General features: G+C 41.8%; 1 protein-coding gene across 2 annotated transcripts in view; it reads right to left on the bottom strand.

Annotated features, from left to right (window-relative positions):
• Window positions 1–21334, bottom strand: part of LOC124956746 (amyloid beta A4 precursor protein-binding family B member 1-interacting protein-like) — a 97131-nt gene that overhangs the window by 49706 nt on the left and 26091 nt on the right. Inside the window, exon 2 of one of the 2 annotated variants that reach the window (XM_047512946.1) lies at window positions 15319–15473. In XM_047512946.1, the coding sequence (XP_047368902.1) occupies window positions 15319–15417 (99 nt within the window). In that variant the 5' untranslated portion in view covers window positions 15418–15473. Of the gene's footprint in view, window positions 1–7522; window positions 9440–15318; window positions 15474–21334 lie in introns of those variants that run through there. The other variant, XM_047512944.1, reaches the window with a different exon arrangement.

The raw sequence follows: 21334 nt of genomic DNA, 5'->3' as shown, positions 1-21334 counted from the left end.
TAATTGATTTCGGCTCTGTCGGGCCGCCTCGATATGTTACCACTTTGATCGAAATAACGCATCGAAAACGCGTTAACGCAATCGAATCCGAAAACCCTGGTTCGCGTTGAATAACGTTTCGTTTTCGAAAATCTCTAGATTTTCCTCTTTCCTTATTATTTCAACTTCGTCGAATAATAAAAGCGTAGGAGTATTCTTGATGATTTTTCTCTGAGAGAAAAATTTATCGTCGCGGGGATTAGAGTAATCCGTAACGATGGCCTTTTTATCGCTAACGCAACAGGATGCAAAACGTTGCACAATTCGGATCGGGAAAATACGCAAAGAATAGTACGGTCTGGAAGGCGGTCGAGATGATCGTAAAAACTAACGTCGAGTACTATGCGGTGACGGGGTCAGCTTGACCTATAATATGGATTGCGTTAAATAACTTAGTTATGTTCATTGTCTCTATTCCCTTTGTCACGTTAGGTCGTTAAAGAGTTTAAATCTAGCAGGAAATACTTTCTGAAATCGATTATTTAATAACAGAGATAATTTTAAATCCGTTTTAATGAAATATTTTAAATTTCATTGTACAACCGTTATTCGATCTCAAAAAAGCAAACTAACTAACGTGAATATTATTCTCATGTAACACGTATAATATGATCCTCGTAGTCTTCTGACCTCCGGCGTTATCCTTGCAGTGCGTTATTCTAGCCGCAACTATCGCATCGACCATCCTACTACATAGGTATGCAACATTACACCTCGTATCGAACGGATTTGCGAAGATGAGAAGAGGAAGAGAGAACGGGGATAATGGGAGAAGCATTAAATTCAAATGGACCGCAAACGAAATGTACTCGCGATATCGAAGCACGACAACCGGATCGTCCTTGGTCGAACGATCGTAAAATGTTGCGGTTCTATGAAATATTATGAAATATTAGTGAGCATCGATGATCATAGAAAACGTCCGTACGTACGTGCGTGCGTGCATGCGTTCTCTTTTTGCGTTACATAGAAACGACGAACCACCTACGCAACTATCAAATAAGAAAAAAGTTTTCTCGAAATCTTGGCACCTTCTCCAATTTCCTACGAGCTCGGTCTCTTTTATTACCCGTACTACTTTCGAAACGTTAACAACTCTTTTTCTTTTTTTTCTTTCCCTCCTTCTTTCTTCCTCAAATCCATTTTGGTTAGATTTATGTTTCGAGAATCATGAAAGAAATTTTCGTGGAAAATGTCGTAATCTCGTCGAAAGATGGTTCCTTTTTTTTCTCTCTTTTTTGTTTTCTTTCTTTACAATACTATAGAAACTTTTTAAACGACTATACGATCGTTAATAATAAAATAATAAACTTGGTTGAATAGGATAAACTCGCGGAGATTCTAGGATGAACCCAATGGAATCCCATTTGTTCATTAGATTATCCGAATCGCTTTGGGTTTCTCTCTGTCCTAGATTTATTCAGTAATCTCGTTCTGTGTACCTCTCATACAAACGGTTCGTTCGCGAACTGACTTTCTATGGAAGTACGTACCGCGAAATTCTGTTTGTCTCTCATCATTTAGGAACACGCTATATGAGCGGACGAGCGTACACGATGCGAATAGTTGTATGTCTTTACCTCTTGCGAGTCAAATAGAGCTAACGAGCTCTGATTAATTTAAGAATTCTTGGTAAATATTTTTTTTACACGGACATCGCAGGAATCACGTATTATCGTATTTTCGAAGAAATCAAAGTTTAACTGGAAAGCTAAAACGACTTTGTGAGAAAGAATTCGCGTAAGATTCTTTTGAAGATTTCCGCTCACATGCCGCGAGAAGGCGAAAGATCGTTTCGAGAGATTTACATCCGAGAGGAGAAAAAGAAAAAGGAAGGAAGGCACAGGAGCGAAAGAGGGACGGCGGACATACTCCGAAACCAAAAGGGTTCTTGGGAAGCTGAAAGAGATCCCACGAGAGAAGGTCCCTTCTGGAAGGTCCATTTCATCTTTTCTTAAGACATTAACCAAGATACGACTCGTCCGAGTAAAATAATCGAAAGATTAGATCATAAGCAATTAGGTCAGTTAACTAATTGTAAGATATTTCTAGGACTCCGATGCTAATCATTTAAAATGTGACGATCGAAGGCACGACAATTTCGTCATCGTGACAAACCGAATTGTGTCGCGTTTTCTAACTAGCAAACGGTTTATCGCTAAAAATATTAGTCGGTCTATCAAACGACGACGGGAGGAGCAGCTGCCACGCTCATTATCCGACAAGAGATATCGTCCCGCTTCGACCGGCAAGAAATTGTCGCGTCGTGATCGCGCGAACGAACCGACACCATCGTGCCTTCCCCTTCTGCCATTAAATAATGCGATAAGTTTCGAGTATCTTCTATGGCTGAAAAAAAAAAAGAAAAAAAAAGAAAAAAAAAAAAAAAAGAAGGAGCAGCTATCGGTCTAAATTTAAAATATGCAGCGACTAATCGTTTACTTTCAAACGTGTATCGCAAATGATTGTAATTATTTAACGTCGACCTCTTTGAAACGTCCTCCTTCTTTTCTTCCAATCATCGATGATATCGATAGGGCAAAGGTAAAAAAAAGAAAGAAAAAAAAAAAAAAAGAATTATCAAGAAGAAAGTCTGGGAAACGTATTTAACAGAAAGTATCGAGTCAATGATAATAACGTGAGAGAGATATCAAGCGGACTATCGATATCTCTTCTCTCGAACTTTCTCGACGAATGAAATAGAAATTCTTGCGCGGTCGCGATCGTCTCTTAGCTCTTCACCTTTATTTCTTCTTCTTCTTGAGAGAATTTTCTTCGGCCGATGTCCATAGCGATTCGTCGCGTTACTCACACAGAGAACGATTAAACCGAGTACGAAGAACGCGGCCACGCCCTTCGGCTACGAGTCCGTTGTCGGAGGCTTTAGGAATGTAAAAGCATTATGTTCCATGCTAACGCGTTCTTTCTTCTAAAAAGTCTATACGAATGTCCTTGCGATCGAGTCCTGCGCGTTTCAAGATGTCTCTCTCTTTCTCTCCCCCCCCCTCTCTCTCTCTCTCTTTTTCTCTCTCTTCCTTTCTCTATTAAACTTACGTAGGCGTACAAATACAAACTTACAAAAGATCGGATAACGATCTGTAAAGAATATTAAGATTCTCTATCGAAGAAGACGTTTCTTTCTTTCTCTCTCTCTTTCTCTCTCTCTCGCTCTCTCGCTCTCTCGTTCTTCGTAGAAAGGAGCGCTCGCTGACTAGAGAATCGCCTTTTGACGTCGAGTTCATGGCAGCCGGCATTTACCGTATTAACTCTAATTAGTGGTAATTAGGAGAAATTCCTCGTACGGTGCCATAAATTGAAACTGGCGTAAAATAGCGAAGAAACAGAAGAAAAGGAGAAAGAATGGGGGAGTACCATAGGAGACAGAGAGAGAGAGAGAGAGAGAGAGAGAGAGAGAGAGAGAGAAAGAGAGAGAGAGGATTGGTGAACCGAAGCAAATCGCCATACTCTAGCGAAATGAAATTGTAATGTGGTCGAGAGCAATGATCTCTCACTATCTCTCTCTCTCTCTCTCTCTCTCTTTCTCCCTCTTCTTCCATTCCTATCTCCTTCTCCTATCCTTTGTCTCGGAGAGATTTTCGTTGGTCGCCCATGATTCTAATCGATTTGTTCCATAGGAAAATTAATCGAATTCGACTTTATATCGCGCACACTTGGAATAATTCTCTAATTAATCTCGCTCAACAACGGCAGGATGAAGTTTATTAATTGCGAGAGACGCGCCGGAGCCTTCGAAATGATATTTTCCGAGGATTCGAACGATAAAAGTGGCGCCATTCGTACGAGACTCGTACGAATCGAAGAAACGTTCGCGATCGGACGTGTTATGAAATGTTCTATCATCGCGAGAATTATACTTCGACGCAAGCCACCGGTACTTATACGCATGCGATACATGTTGCCTTGACGTAAGAGATCCGTCGTTTTCTTTGTTGAATATCAAGAAACATTGACGATCGAACGTCATTATGAAATTCTTATATCTATCGCTCGCAAATATGTGATCTTAAACAAGCACATTACGAGTATCCGTAAATACTAGACATTTGTAAGTTTGCCCATTGGCGCCGAGAACTGAACGAGAAGTTCTTTTGTTTATAATATGTTTCTTCAAAAAATTCTCATTGATTCTAAGGAAAACTCTTCGCGTGTCTTTGACCGAAGCGAACCAAAGAAGAAGCAATAATAGAATAGTTATTAATGATCGTAAAGGAAAATAGAGAAAAGAATGGAACGGAGCGGAGTGAAATATCGAAGACGCGACGAGATAAGGAAATATGGGACGCAACGTGGATGCAAGTTCGACGAACTTAGTCGTCGGTGGCGACGAAACGAATAGCCCGAGTTGGATCGTGCGCCGATTGCGCAATTTTGAAAGAACGTCGTAACGGCGCTCTATGGCTTGTAGAAGAACTTCTACGAGAGGGAGACGCTAATAGAAGACCGGAAGAACGATGAAAAGGAAAGAAAAACGTGTTCGTTCGTTGATAGACCGCAAACGTTAAGCGCGTGCCTTCCATCGTATATATAGCTGAACCCGTTCGGATCTACGAAAAGGAATATTAGTAAGCTGCCCGTTGAAAAATCAAAAGGGATGAATCAGAATTTTACAGCGAAGGGACCGCCTACCGGAAGAAAAAGTTCGACGATCTAGGACGGATATAAATACGAAGGAAACGTTTCGATCTGCGGCCAGCTGAAAATGCATCGTCAAAGATCTTGGAAACCATTTCTATGTTTCGGTATCTGCAAACCGAGACGAGAATTATTGCCATTTGAAATAACACGAGACATCCTTTTCCATGATATTATTTCCAACGATAATACGAGGTTAAATTTGAATTGTCAATTTCCCGAGAAACGTACGAGGAAGTCGACTTTATTTCGTGGTCAGGCTCTAACAGCGACTTTAAGAAACATGGCCGGGCGAACGACGAGTGGACCCAAATCGCAGTGGCGCGATGCGAAGGAATGCACCGAGGTATTTCGCGACGCCAAGATCCGGAGGGAGAATCTCGTCGAAGCAAGGAACGGTGGTACACCGAGAAAAAAAGACGAAGAAAAAAAACTGGACAAAGACCGAAAAAGAAAGAGAGAAGAAAGGTGGTCCAGCCGTACACAAATTGCTTACAGAGAAAAAAGCGCTTCTTCGTTTGTCTTCTTTCATGTCTTTTCCCCTTCCGAATATTTTCTTTTTCTTTTTCTTTTCCTTTTTTCTTTTTTTTTATTGTCGTTCGTCCAGCCTTTCGGGAATAAAAACGTCGGAATGTAATTAATCGATAAAGAAAAGTCTCGTAATAAATGCAGAATCGTCCAAGGTAAATATCCCAAGAGCAAAGAATCGTTAAAAAGTGCAAACGAGTTCTGTTGTTTTTAGATGAAAAAAATATGTCACGTTGTTAATCTAGCACACCGTTCCGCTCACTCCACCTTGGTTTACCAAGGAAATTAACGTAGGTAACGTTCTGTGCGGCATGCGAAGAACTTTTTCACAGCAGCATTTAAAAGTTATCCTGTTGGAATTAGAGAACACCACACGGTGCATACACCTCCGCTACGCCCTTTCCTTATTCATGAGTTCGCCGTAAAGCACGCTCGAATTCTCTCATTCTACGGGTACAATTTATATCGCGTTATTCTCGACGCTTTAAAAAATCTCATACAAAAAAGAATACATCTAAAATAAAAATTGTTCGAACAAAATCCTTGAATATTAAGGTCCAACTGCTTGGAGTCTTTTCTAACATTGCTCGAAATTCCTATCGAACAAAAAAAGTTGTAGAAAAAGCTCGTCTCGTAGGAGTCGATTCGACGGGGAATTCATCGGGGAGAAAAGAGGTCGGGACAACAAAGGATTTCTAATGGGCGTTGGGCAGCAGCATCCAGAGAGGAAACCTTATAAGGTAAAGCTCGCGAGGTGCCTTCACCTCCTTTTGGTCTCTCTCTCTCTCTCTCTCTCTCTCTCTCTCTCTCTCTCTCTCTCTCTCTCTCTCTCTCTCTCTCTCTCTGTTTCTCTTTCTCTTGGTCTTTCTTGTTCTTCCCCGAGCACACTCGGACTCCTGCGAACGCTCGGAGGCGCCTACGTGGCCGGATTTAGACCGAAAAAGAAGCAGCTCGACTTTCGGGAGGAAGACGACGAAGAAGACTTCGTCGCAGCAGCGCGACGAGCACGCTAAAAGGAACGCTATCGTGAGCTGCAGGCTCGATCGTGACCGGGCGCACCGCCGTTGGCCTTCGATCTCTCGATCGATACCGTACTCGAGTCCGGTTTTCGTGCAAAAAGCGCCTCCCGAGATTGAAGGGAAGAAAAAAGGAACAAAGAAAATAAGGGGTAAAAACGAGGAACAATGAGAACTGTCTCGCACGAGCGTGTCCCCTGCTCGATCCTGTCCTTGAAAAATAAAATAGCTTTTAAAATGGACGTATCGAAGAGTCTCTCTCTCTCTCTCTCTCTCTACGATGGATTTTATTTCCTTCGTAATTTATCTCGATCTTCTTATATATATATATATACATATATATATATATATTTATATATATATATGTATATGTATGTATGTATGTATGTATGTATGTATGTATGTATGTATGTATGTATGTATGTATGTATGTATGTATGTACCGTGGAGGAGTAAAAAGCTACGGTAATGAAACGAGAATTACGAGTTCACGTGACAAGCCGTTACCGTTCCTTTCACTAGCTATCGAGATAATTGTACTAGCATATTGTCGTTAAACGAGTATACTCGTAAAGTATGCATATGCGTGTTAATTGGATACCAAGAGTGCTCTTAAAGTGTACCGATCGATCGCTTCGAATTAATTCGACCGGACAAGGGACACGCAAAAAAGTACTCCAACGTAATACCAACGGATCACCCGTCGTTAACCAAAAAGAAATGAACATTGTCCTTGGATGAAGATACCAGGACTTCTTCCGAATCGTCCTGATTCGTGAGTATCGATCCCGTGTACGAGGTGGATGCAAATTGTGTAGCCAAATGCGCGCATGTATACGTAGGTAGATAACGACGGGTAGCGGCGGATCGTAGAGCATTGCACATGCATACATATGTAGTAGCATGACGCATTCGCATTCATGTATGTAGATTCAAGACGGTCGAAATCCTTTTGCGAAGCAATCGACCGGACGATGCGAGCCCTCTCGCGACTCGAGCGTGGCGCCAAAACGCAAAGGAAATAACATCGACGTCCATGGGGACGGATGCATAAGTTGTATGTACCATCTTTGTCCTTACATATTCGATAAACCCCGTGGGAAGTTTTCGTGAAGCAACCGATCGAGTTAAAAGGAAGGACTTGGACAATGGAGTCGTTCGATTTTTATTCGTAAAAAAGAAAAAAGAAAAAAGAAAAAAAAAGAAGAAATAGGAAAGTCGGCTCCGATAAGAAAGATCGACTTTCTCTCTCTCTTTCTAGAATTCGAACGTGCTTGAAAACTTACCATATTGAGCAGATCTTTGATCAAGGACGATCGAACGGTCGCCCTCGAGGATTTGGTTCTTCTAACAGCTACCAGAGAACCCTCTCGCGTCGACACGATTCTCGGCATGGTGTTCGACCTCATCAACCGGTACTCTTCCCCCGGACTTCTCCTCTTCTTCTTGAACGTACCGCACAGCATGTTTGCGCACTCCTTTCAACGGGCTCTTAACGAAACGAGAAAAAGGTCCCATCAACGTAAGAAGGAACGTTTTAAACGGAGAATGCGTTCTTCTTTGTGAGGGAAAGGTCCTCGCACTCCGAGACAGCGTCTTCCTCGTTGTGTAAAAAAGCGTTTACAGAAGCGCGCTCAGACCGAATATTTTTTCTCGCGGCTACGACACCGACATGGCGCCGTCCAGAGATTCCTGCATCTATTTACCTCCCTACTACCACCTTCGTTCCTCCCCCACCTCCTTCTCACGGTTTCAGAGCTCCTTTTATTCGATTTCTCTGTTCGTCGAGCGTTCCGCTAGCGGCACCACTTTCGGCATCCCTTTGCCTCCGCGTCCCTTCTTCCTTCTCTCCTCTTCCTCTCCCTCCTTTTATTTCTCTTCCTCTTCTTCTCCTTTTTCTTTTCTTTTCTTTGTTTTTTTTTCTTTTTCTTCTTCTTTTCTCTTCCTTCGACTATAGTCGACACCCACGTACTAATTAAGCTTCGACGAAGAGCACGTCGCTCTCTCGCCTTCTCGAACGACTTCTCGACGGCGACTGAGCGGAGAGCGATCGAGCCGAGATCCGGAGGTGATCGACCGGTAAAAGGAACTGGTTGTTGGATCGATACTCGCGATGCTCGCGGCCGCGCTCAAACCGGAGATCGTCGACCGATCTTGCTCGAATTTATCACGTACGCTACGACGATCCTTCTTACCAAATATAATATATTATTTTCTATCTGTATAGAAGTGATCTAATTTGGACGTTGGATTTCTCTTCTCTTTCGAAACGATCTGGAATTTTTTTTCTTTTTCTTTTGCTATCGTCGTGACTACATCGAAAGTCTCAGAAAGAAGATGATCGAAGAAGATACGATTCCTCGGACGATAGGTCCGATTAAGTGCGTCCGCACTTACGTCGGAAAGTTAATTAACGGAATCTCAGGCAGCTCGAGTCGCAGTGAGAGCCGAGAGTCGACTGAAGGCATAAGGCTCCGTTGTGGTCGTCGAAGGAACCCCACCACGTTGATTTCAACAACACCCGGCACCCAGGCCGACCGGACGACCTGGTCGCGTGGCGCTCGGCACAGATACGCAGTGTTTCTCAAAAGTCCTGCTCCTTTCCTTTTTCTACTACGTTCTTGTTCGTTCTTTGCCAAATTGTCGATCGATCAAGACGCGATCTCTTTTGTACCTAACGATACTACGTAGCAAGACTCACCTATAAATGGATTTAAAATACGATGGATCAGCGTAACACCGCTGGAATTATATATCCACCTTTGCAACCGACTGACCCCGTTACCGATCTAGAATGTCGGAATTAATCCGCCTTCATCCATCCGTAATTCGAGAACAAAGCGTAGAACGACGTAATCGAAGATAAACACTTAGCGTCTCGTTTTGATTTACGGATTGGTCGTAAATTGAATAGTCGAAATAAAGTAGAATCGTATAAAGAGGGAAACGCTTTGAAATATCAAAAGATTTCTTTTAAACCGCTAATTTTTGTGGCTTTCGACTAACTTTCACACTCCCTTCGAAAGAGAAGAAAACTTTGCTTCTTTTTTCTTGAGTCCTTGACGCGTAACGAGGAAGGCGTATCTCTTCGCCAAGATCGATCCTATTCTTTTACAAGCGCATAAAGGACTTGCGTCATTGAACGGAAAGTAACGCGATGATCGTTCGCTTTTGCAAAGAAACGTGGTTGGGCACCGTTCTTCTGTTACTGCCTTTTATGACTAACCAAACTCACCTCGGATAAGTAATATATTTACATGCGAATCGTAACACGCGATCGCTACGATTATTCGACTCGAAAGCGTTTAAAAACTGGGTGGGGAGAGGGGGAGGGGCTTGTTCCATGCACCCTTCGAAACGATCCGAAAGAATATATAATTTTCGTGTGACTCATCGCGCCCTCACAAAACTGTCCGAATTAGTCAGAGGGTCTGACTCCGATTTATATCGTATCAATATTTTTTTTTTATCCTTAGGATATATCAATAATACGAAAGGAGCGAGAAATTGCGAGAAAGTACATCGTATTCGTGAATTGTTTCCTTTATTCCATTTAATCACGATTGGTCCACGATAAAGAGAAGCTGCGCGACGAAAGAAAATTTGAGAATCCCTGAGAACCGCAGGTTTTACCTGGGGGATACGCATGCGCCGAGACCGACAGATGTTTCCTCCTCGCCAACTGTTGCACGCTCCCGAGAAGCGAGGCTGCATCTGATTTACCAAAGAAAGAAAAAGAGAAAAGAAGAAAGGAAGAAAAATTCTCCTTCTTTCCTTCCCTTCGTTCCCTTCGTTTCGCAGCTACCCGAAGAAGCTCGTGCTCCTAGCTCTTTCCGCTCGAAACGCCTCCAAATAGATCCCCGAGGAGCAAACGGGGGTGTGGACCTGCGAGCTTGGTTTAAACACCCCATTGAACGCTGCCCTTATGTCCTCGAATTCGATCTGCTCCGACGACAAGCAACACGATACTCTTCGGCTCGAGTGCTAGGCAGAAAAATCTATTGAGGAAGACCGACCCCCATCGGACCGTACGTTGTTCCTCATCGTTAATAGATTCCGAACGATACCGTCTAATGCGATATCGTTGCTAACAATTTTCTGAACATAAAACGACAGAACGTCGATTCCGTTGGCTCGTTAATCGATTTACATCATGGATTTTCTCCCCGCGTTTCGTTTCTTACGATCTCTCCTACTGGCACAATCTTCATAAGATCGAAAAGCAAAAGGCTACTTTCTCCCGTGGCTTAGAATCGTCGAAGCGAGGCATTTTACGAATTTAACTCTAAGGTAAAATCGAAAGTGAAGCGTCTGAATACTTGAGTACTTTACTGAAGAAAGAGTATACCTTGCTTGAGAGAGATGATCGTGGAAAAAAAAAAGAAAAAAAAAAGAAAAAAAAAAGGAAAAAGAAAAGAAATAGGACTCGATCGAAACCACCTGCTTAGATCGAGATGCAACCTGGTCGCGACTCTGCAATTCGCACTATAAGTCGCAGTGTGCCGGTGAGATTTATCGTATCTCGTGTATCGAGAAGCATGCGTCGAAGCCCTTATTACGGCTTATTAAGCGGCAGTGAGCCGGCACGTCGACGATCGTGAAAACCGGTCGTTGTCGTTCGAGACAAGCACGAAGAGATGCGAGGAACTCCACATCACCTGCCTGCGCCTCTTCTCTTCTTCACCAGAGCCATCCCTATTTTCTTTTTTTTTTTTCTTCTTCTCTTCCCCTCCAATCTTTTTTTTTTCCCTGACGAGAATCTTACAGCCGCACTACAAGGCTCTCCTCTCTCTTTCTTATTCGTTCTGTAGACCGCCGCTCAAATCTTAGCTCTCGTCGAGGGGGAGGCAGATTGCTTAACGACGCCAACCACCTGCCTCGAAAAGAGAAACACGTGCTGCCTACTACGAGGCAGCTGCCATCCACGATACCGAGTCCTGATATGTACACAAGCGCGCATCGACTAACACCCAAAGCCGAGGTGTTGAGAGAGAGAGAGAGAGAGAGAGAGAGAGAGAGATTTGCAACTCGACCCTTCTTCTACGAGCGCTACTCTCTTCTTTCGCGAATCTTCGATGTAACCTGCTCGAAAGTAACATCCGACTTCCGATTTGACGTACGCGAATTCATCACCGAGCTTGATTTTTTTTTCTTGGTGGAAGCAAGCAGATCGAAACGATACGACTTAGATCAATTACGATGATTAACGCGATACGAAAGAGAGCGTATGGTATTAACGTATTTTTAGATCCATGCTGGTAGTGTCTATATCCTATTAATGGAAGGTAGAAGCAACAGATGGCAAATAGGACGCGTGGCTGATGCGCCGATAGTGATTCCGTTCTTTCTTCGAATCTCCATGGAGAAAAGATATAGGTCGATCGCCACGAGTCTCTGGTATCCTCGATTTTCGACTCGACTCTAAATAATTAAGTAAGAAAGAGAGCACGTCGTAGAAAGAATTGACCTTGATATTGATAAAAACAGAAGCCCTACGAGAAATACAGAAGGGAGGGTAGACGAAGGAAAACGACGAGCCAAATGTGCAGCTGCCCTTTGCCACGTGCAACACGCACCTATACCTGAATGTTTTCTCTCCTTTCGAGGTCTCTCCCCGCTTCCTTCACGCTTTTTATGCTAGCACAGACCTCGATCGCAGAGGAGATAAGTTTTCCAAAGAAAAGATTTGAAGAAACCACTTTTACGACGTCCTACCACATTGGTAGAAAATATTAATATTTATGTCGGTGGTTTGAGAAAAATCCTCGGTACGGTAATTAAAGAACTTTTACTCTTTGGAATGATGAATGTGCCTGTCAAAGAGACGAGGAATATAATTTAAGAAATCGAGTAAACGGAAAAGCTTAGAGCCATGGATAAGATCTCGTAGTTAACGAGATCCAACGGATATAGTAATATTATCGGACAAAGGCTTCTCATTCGTTCTCATCGGGACTCAGGATGCCGCGGACGTTTGTACGGATGCGGATACGACGAAGCCCGCATACTAATAACCGCCGGAAGTTCTTAAGCGTTCGTCTATTTCGCCAGGGGCATGTCTCGACCAATCTTGCGTCGCGACTCGATGTTATTATCTTAACGATTGAATAATATCGTCTACACTCCTATCTCGCTATGGCTAAACGATTCTTGGAAAGATTTTTTTTCTCAGCATTATGCGGGGCATCTTGTTCTCGTTACGATTAAAAAATATAATCTTCTCAAACGCTACAGTCCGATTAAAGTATAGTTATCGTTCAATAGCGCTAGATCATTTAATGTTCGCTTCTTATAAAATATAATAATATAACGATTAGGACGGGGACAAAGCGCGCGCTTTAAAAAGTTAAAAATTCAAATTACTCGACGATAGCGCCGCCCGTGTTTTGCGCAAGAACATTAAAGAGCCGAAGAATCTTGTTGGAATCTGTAATACCGACGATCGTTAGCAACCGATGTGGAACGTCGGTAAAATACCGACGCGGATAATGCTGTCAAAGTAGGTCGCTGCGAGATCGATATTTTCCTGTTCTTTCGAAGGCGATATATAGGCGTTGCGGTATATAATAAATTATTAAGTTGTATACAACTTGTATTGCGTGCAAATCGTTGTTGTGATATAATTAAAACCCTCGCTAATTATTAACGTATTTAAAACGTGTGCGTGCAAAAGCTTCTGATGCTGAAAACGAGTATAAAAAAAAAAAAAAAAAAAAAAAAAAAAAAAAAAAAATCTGCACCGACCTACATCTTATCTATAAATACGCCAATAAATCTTATCGTGACGTTAAATTAACAGTGATTAAACATGTATGATACATATTTTAAAAATTACAACACATTTTTTTTTTATACCGGTCTTCGTATCGCAGAACGTTAATTCCCCTTCCAAAAATTACTAAAATAACTTTGAACCATCGAGAGCAACGATCGCTCCACCCGTTCGATCCCATTTCGTATCAATTTTCGATCAATTTTTTTTTAATTATCGCGGTTTACAACGGACATTTCGTCCTTATATACACCTGCATCGGATTTTGCGGTTTTTCGAAAATCAACCGCTGAATTGCACGAGTATAGTCCTGTGACGGTCCCAGCACCCTCCCAGAGGTCACCGACCAGAGTGCAACGTTATCCGTTCCGCGTTGCCATGTTATCGATCTGTGCACGGCCGCCTTGACCGACCTCCGATGCAACGCCAAGTGCAAGTGCAAAAGCTCTTTCGTCACTGTGCTCTCTCTCTCTCTCTCTCTCTCTCTCTCTCGCTCTCGTTCTAACCCTCTCCAATCTTTTCTCCCTTCCTCCGAATCAATCTCTTTTGGTTGCGAGAAATTGGTTCGTTTGTATTAATCGATATTTCGACAAAGTTTTATCCTTGATCGTCGCGTGGCAATCGTCGAATCGTCGTTTCATTTTATTTATTTTATTCCATTTCTATTTTCGAATTGGTTTAACACGTCAGTCGCAATCGTAGTAATATGCAGAACGAAGACCTAGTTATATGTTTTAGCTTTAGTTTTACTCGACTTTCTTTATATCAAGTGCCGTATAATTAGTTTTATTTCATTTGACCAGGCTCGTAACGCGAGCATATGGTTTTGTTTTTTCCACTGTAAAGAGAGCGAATAAAGTGGAGGATACGATTAACCGTTTCACAAGAACGTTATCCATCAAGGTGCTATCGATCTGGCGCAGTCTGCCAAGCAGTCGTTGGGAATGCGAAGTGCAAGTGCAAGTGCAACTACAAGTGCAAAAGCTCTTTCGGGCATCGACCGGCACTCGAACCGTGCTCGTACATCCTTCATTCCGTAACAGCTACTCTCTTTCTCTCTCTCTCCCGCTCTTTTTCTCTTTTTTTTTCACTCTCTCGCTCGCTCATTCGCTCGCTAGCTCGAGTAGAGTACTCGTCGTACTTCGAACCTTGCTAAAGATTCAAGGTTACTCGTTGCGCTACCGCGACTACTTGCATTCCCTCTTTGCACGAATCTTTCTACGTTCTCGTACTTCGTCCAAGTAAGGACCGATTCGACGATTCGAACCAACTGGTTTCCATCGTTTATACAAGATTTACATCAGTCTGAGAAATTTATGATCATTCGATTAACGCGAAAAAAAGAAGACGTCATATTTGAAACGAATCACTCGTAAAAATCAATAATTTCGTCACACGTATAAGCGTATAGAAATATTACTACGATCCTTTCAATTATTTAACGACAATCAATTTATCCGAGTAATATTTAACTATTCTTGATAATTCGAGTAGAACTCGTACCTTGACGCACGCAAGTGCAAACTCTGCAGTTCTATGATTACGTTCGATTTCATCGAATTAACGCCCAGAATCCTACAAGGAGAGAACTTCGTATCTGACAGGAAGAGCCCGAACTAACGGATGGGAATCCTCCCTCTCAGCCCTCTATTTCTCTTTCTCAGCAAAACTTATCGAGATGGACAAAGTTCGAGTCACGATTGTTTAATCGAGTCGATTGTCAGTAATTTATCGTCGAGTACCTAACCCATTAACGATAGATCGAGTTTCGAAAGTACAAAAAGGAGAGTAAAAACATTTCTTCGAATCGAATTTATATTCGAACAATAGTTATAAACTAAGTAATACGTGAGTTAAGACTTTTGTAAAACTAGAACCGGACCGGTATGTTCTTGGTGCTATACGGCACGATTATCGAGCATAGCCCAAAGGCTCAGTATTTTCCATCGTAGCTATGTGTAATATCGCGAACATATGCGCGCAATAAATAATAAAAGGAACGTCACATATTTTCAAGAATGTCTTCGCGTCGTTCTCGTCGTCGTATATCCGTATACATAGAATCGTCCAACGTAAGTCTATAGAGTCGTATTATTTAGACCACGTGCCAATTGACACCAATTGAGGAACGTAGAACAAAGCAGAAAACGTTTGTCTTCCCAAGAGACATTCTTATCTCACTTACAATTCGTTTCAAACAAACTTTCAACGTCGAACGATTCTTTTGGGTTACTGTCAACGATAGCGAACGCGACTGGATCAACGGTTGTTTCTAAAAATAACATCGAAAGAAACTTTAGTTGGACTCACCACGGTCAGACTATCCAACTCGCCGAGCCATTCGTTCAACAGCTGTTCGGGATCCGTTTCGTTGTCGCTGTCGTCGGCTTCTTCCTCGTAACGATCCATGATTAATTCTTAACTCGGCTTACAAGTATCTGAGTTATTGGACTCCCTTAGTTTTTCTGAAAACGACAAAGACTCGTTATTGTTATCTCATACACATAATGTTATCTACGTTAAAGTTATCGTCGCTTTTAACGACGTTATCTACGTTCGCGTTGATCTGCTTCTTTAAATTTGGACTCGACGTCCAAATCGACGACAAATACGTATAAAGATATGCAGATGGAGACGGTCCCTATTTGATCTAGGTCAAGCGTTACCGCGACTCACAAAATGGAGAAAACAAGATACGAAGCTCCGTATGCTTCGACGACATCGAGTACGCATATAACGGGCCGAAAATAGCTCGGGAAAAAAAAAGCGGAGAAAGTAAAAAGAAAAAAAAAAAAAAGAAAAAGAAAGAAAGAGACATACGGCAGAGGTAGTACGTTAAAAGGCGGAGTACACGTGGAGAGATCGTCGCATCTTTTTACGGTGATTACGGTGCGTTCTCATCGATTTATTGAGAAACGATACGACGTATATCCTCGCCCACGCCTACCACGGAAGAAGAAAAAATAAGAAACGAATGAGTCAGACCGAGGACAGCGACCCTTTTTTTCAAGAAATTCTTATTATTAAAGCGCCTCGATTCGATTCAGAAATAAGAAGCTCGAGATCAAAGTACGTAGGCAGGGGAGAAGGGGATACCAGAAAAAGGTTCAAGGTCGTGGCCGTGCTCTTGCTCTCGAGGGAAGCTAACAGGTGCTGGAAACGTGTACGCTTCTAACCCTTCGTCCGATTCCTCGAGATAACGCGGTCATTCATATTCCAAGATTAACGTCTCCGGCCGACTTTTAAACTCGGGCCCTTTACGATGCAACTCGAACAAACGTGGGAGTGACTTTCCTCGAGAAGCGCATATATGCAAATCGATGGTTCCTTCCTTCTTTTTTTCTTTTCTTTTTGTTTTGTTTTGTTTTGTTTTGTTTTGTTTTAATCGCACGAGAGATTATAATCATCGTTCGTTGTATTCTACGCGGTGGGAACGTGACGCGTCGATGAGGATAAGACGAGCGATCGAAAAAAAAAAAAAAAAAAAAATAAGAAAATTAAATGAAAAGTAAGAGGAACCTGTAAAAAGTCAAATACGAATAGAGATAGACCTAACGAGACGACATCGGATATAATAGTTTATGTACATATATATATATATATATATGTACGTGTATAATGACGCCATTCCCAGCTTAACCGGGGGAACGTAAACATAGAAAAAAAAACAGGTTCGAGGCGCCCAGAAAAGAGGTCCGAGGCGTATTTCTTTCGTGTCACTCGCACGCTCTTAGAAAAAGACTGCCTGCTCGTAAAAAGTTTCTCAACTTTTTGAACTTTGTCCAACCGGATGGCTCTCCTCTCTTTGTTTAGAACGAGGCTCTTTCATCCGCGACAAATCCTTTGGTCTTTTTTTTTCTTTTCTCTTTTTTACTGTTATATCATTCCAATACAGGTAAATGATATTCCATTCATTTCGAAATATTATCGAATATAATTTCTTTTGAAATAAATAGAAACACGTTACGTCGAGGAATCAAGAAGATTCGATTCGTCCTTTCAACAACTTGATCGCGTGGGCGAGCATAAGTATGTCTAATTGTCCGAAATGAAGCGGCGTCGTTGAACGTATCGTAAAGTCAAGTCGTAGTACCGAGACGAACACGAATTTGTTCTTAGAGTCGATGAAATAGATCCTAACAAGCTCTCCTTAAATTCTCGAAATTACGCCAGAGAAAGGAACGTTGTAAATGTCTCAATAAGGTATAATCGAAATAAAATAAATTCGTTCCTTTTTAAATGCCTCGATCGTTGTTTTAAAAACTCTCATTCTCTGGGCGCAATCCTACGATCTCGTAGTTTGAAAGAAAGAGCATAAGGTTAAAGGAACATTTAGAAAACGAGCTCGTTGTATCGCCAGATTTCTTAGTAAAAGTTTATCTTATATGCTTTCGCTATATAATGAATTAACCTTTAACATTTGCATCGCGCGTAACGATACCACACCGTGAGGATCGAGCTGCATATACCGAACAATACTCTACGATATTATCTTCGACCTCGGCACGACCAACTTCGAATTACGTCAGGAACTATTAAAGCTTTAGCGGGAAAATGATCAAATCGCGTCGGTGCAAGAGTCTTCTCGCGTGTCACGTACGTAAAATGTCGATGCGAGTAAAAACAAGTTAATCTAGAAAAAAAAAAAAAAAAAGAAATGAAATGTGAACGTGAACGAAAGAGATAGTTTGTATTACGTCCTGTGCGGTAGAGTTGTTTTTTTTTTTCTTTTCCTTTTTAATTCGAGAACGAACACTTCTTTAGAACGATAAAAAATTACGATACATAAATAGAAAAACGCATGATGCGTAGATGAGTATAGATACGCGTAAACTAATTGTAAGTGTGCGGAGGGCGTCCTCGTAATTATTTAGTCAAGCATATCCAAGCTCGCACCGCGACAGGCGAACGTTTGCATCCGAAGGGCAGATTGCATAACGAGATAAGTGCATACACGGACTCGGCTGCTGCAAGTACACCTTGCATTTAGGAGTAACGCCAATCGTTTTCCTCGTCAGCTCCGTAATTACGCTAGCTAGCAAACAAGAAAGAGAAAGAAAAGGACGAGTTTCTTTGATACGTCATTCTCAATGTGTCCTTGCAAGGTTTTACCGTGAAACGATACGATGGAATAAGAGAGAACGATTCGAAACGTTATGACGACGACGACGACGACGACGACGACGACGACGCGACGCATAGAGCGAGATATCGATTGCTCGATTAATAATGCAACGACCTAGCAAGGGCCTCCTGCTAGCTTCTAGTGTTCAACCCTGAGACGGGCTTCGACGTCATTACGCAATGAAATACTCGCGTTTCTTTTTTTAAAGATATCAAGTTCTTTGTCTTTGTCGTCGTATCCTTACGCATGAAAGAAAAAGAGAAAAGGCTGGAAAATAAATCGTGTCTAGTCTCTGTGAGAACTGTTTGCGAAAGCAACTCCAACGATAGACGATGGGTGTAACGTCAACGAAGCGTGGCACGTTTGTAGTTCAGTGCTTGCCCTTTTCTCCACACACACACATACACACACAGAGAAAGATAGACAGACACACACATTTATGTACGTACAGGTCTTCTTATTTTACCATCGTAAATGTCGCTGTTCGTTATCCCACCGACCTACGAACGAGAGATTCGATTTTCTCAAGGAGTTCCATCTACAAAATCCTCGCGACGAACGACGCAACCCTTTATCTTTTATCTCTGAAACTCTACGTATTTTTTTTCACCCTTATTTTTACGACGAACGAATAAAAAGTATTACATAAAGATGATTTCATTTGCATATAACGAGCTTTCCCTCTCTCTCTCTCTCTCTCTCTCTCTCTCTCTCTCTCTCTCTCTCTCTCTCTCTCTCTCTCTCTCTCTCTCTCTCTCTCTCTTTTACTTTTATACGGAATACAGTCTAATACTTTATTATTCGATCTTTGTGAAAACTAACAATTCGCGCGTACACAATCCTGACGCACGCTGAGATACTTATCTCGGAATAAATAAACCTCGCTCGACGTATTTTAGTGCGTTATCGACGTCAATAGCATCTCTAAAATGTAAATTCCTTTTATCGGTACTTTCGAATTTGCGAGAAAAAGGAAAAAAGTCAACGTTATTCGAGCGAATAAATTTTGTTACATCTTGCAAGCTGCACACGCGATTACAGTACCGTGAATAAAAGAAAAAGAAGAAAGAGAAAAGGAAGAAAAGAAAAATTCGTACACGTATAAGTATACGAAGAAAGGGCTCGCAGCTAAACCGTCGCTGAGAATATACATATCGCGCAACATTAAACAGCAGTGATTTCTCCCGTGACCAACTCCCCGTGTGCATGCAGTAATGCGATCGGTTTCGGCCTTCCGGCCACGTTTCTAATATGTCGTGCACACACCGGTAGCGACCGCAAACTCGAAATTCAAGCACTGCCGGCGCTTAACTCTGTGAAATTATGGAAACTGACGTACAAACATTTTTTTCTTCGTTTCGCTTGAAATATTCTACAAAAATTGATAAATCTTTCAAAAGAAACTTAATTATTCGCAAACAAACAAATTTCATTTATTTCGAATTTCGACAAACTTTTATAACGACTCGCGTAAATATTTTCTCCGTTATGGAAATAATGATAGAATGGCAGAGAGCTTAATTACTCGTCGAGATCGATATAACGTATGCGGTACTAAAACTAAACTGGCGGAAATAAAATTAACTTTTGACCGATGAAAGTTGTGCGATAACCAAGCGCGTAGCAAATCAAAGAGATAGTATTTTCAGAACGTTGTTCTCTATCCCGCATTGGTATGGTAATTACATGATAATTAATACAAAATAACTTTGAATAATAATGAATCGTTTGAGTCGATCTTTGACTCTTTGAAAATTTCATTTGAAAAGGTATTAAAATACGGTAGGAAGATAAATAACAATATTTTAATAAGAGTGATACGTGGGAAAAATATGAGGAATGCGCGTGGTGGTCAAAATCGTCCTAAAAAACAAAAACAAAAAAGAGAAAAAAGAAAAAAGAAAAAACACTTTCTAAAAAATATTTTTCTAAGTGCCGCGAATCGATAATCGGCCATCGATTTCATCCCCGAGGATTCGTTCAATTTCGACGATAGATGGAATGCCCTTTGACGGATTCGGAGCGTTGAACCGAGCTTTCGTAGAGCGAAATCGCAAAAGCGATGCGGTGCGCGTGCGTGTCCGAGACGTGTGCGTGTTCGCACGCGACCGCCAAATAAAAGCGAACGGATATCGATTGCCATCGATCTCCCCGTGGCTATGTACACGCACGCTTCTCAAAATCTGCTTGCGACTGCTGGCTGCCACACGCACGTCTGGTTACGTATCTATCGATATCCGTTTTCGCTCGCGAGAATATCGGAGGACGATCTATAAGGAAAAAAAATCCTTTCGTTTTCGAGAGTTCATCGTTAAATTTATATTGCGCCTAGGTACGTTTGGAAAAATTTGTGAGGAAAAAGTAGTAAAGGAAAAAAATATAATCGTGAGGAAAGAGAGTCGCGAAGGAAAAAAAGAAATATATTATATCGTGAGGTATCGTAAATACCGGTTACGATTCGATAGGATAAATAGAACTTCGATAACAAGATAAGCGAAGAAACACGAAGGATCGCTTTTGGATCGGCATCATCGCAAGAGGTGACATCGTACAAACACATTGATCGACTCTTATCTCGGCCGTAGTACCGCTGTGCCAAGCGTATTTATCGTCGTACCATACCATCGATGCCCAAATCACAAAGAGAAGAGAGAGAGAGAGAGAGAGAGAGGTCCCTTCTCCGTTAAGACGAGCGCACTTCAAATACCCAGAGGATCGTTGGTTCGATGATGAGAACGTCCAGTCCAGTCTATTCCTCTTTGGAAAGGCTCTCCTACGATTGCGTAATCGTCGATGCGGGATACAGAGACTGAACCTATGGAATCGACGGATTCCATTAAATGACTCGCTGTCGAGGTTCGAGTTAAGTGATGGCAAACATCCAAGCGTGTTCCTCGATCGTTCCTTAAACACTCATTAATGAACTCGAATAAATAACCATTGTATCCCCGATCGATCGAAGGGAATCTGTAACTTCAAATAGTATTACAAAGGACAATCGTAATAAAAGCGATCGGTCCGTTATACGCGTCTAATGGAATCCAATGCGAATATAGATGGAGTTTCACTTGTCAAAGATTTCTCGAATATTCAACGATTTTCTCTCGAAGGCAATGTTTGTAAAGAGGAAAGATCGACAACGTAGATTCTGCGAAGCATCTCGAAAATGCAATCGAATAAGTCTCATGGCTCAGAAATAAT

Source organism: Vespa velutina, chromosome 23, assembly GCF_912470025.1.
Source record: "Vespa velutina chromosome 23, iVesVel2.1, whole genome shotgun sequence".
NCBI classification, from domain to species: Eukaryota; Metazoa; Arthropoda; class Insecta; order Hymenoptera; family Vespidae; genus Vespa; species Vespa velutina.
The sequence above is the reverse complement of the archived record's forward strand: the minus strand, read 5'-3'. Positions and strand labels throughout refer to the sequence as shown.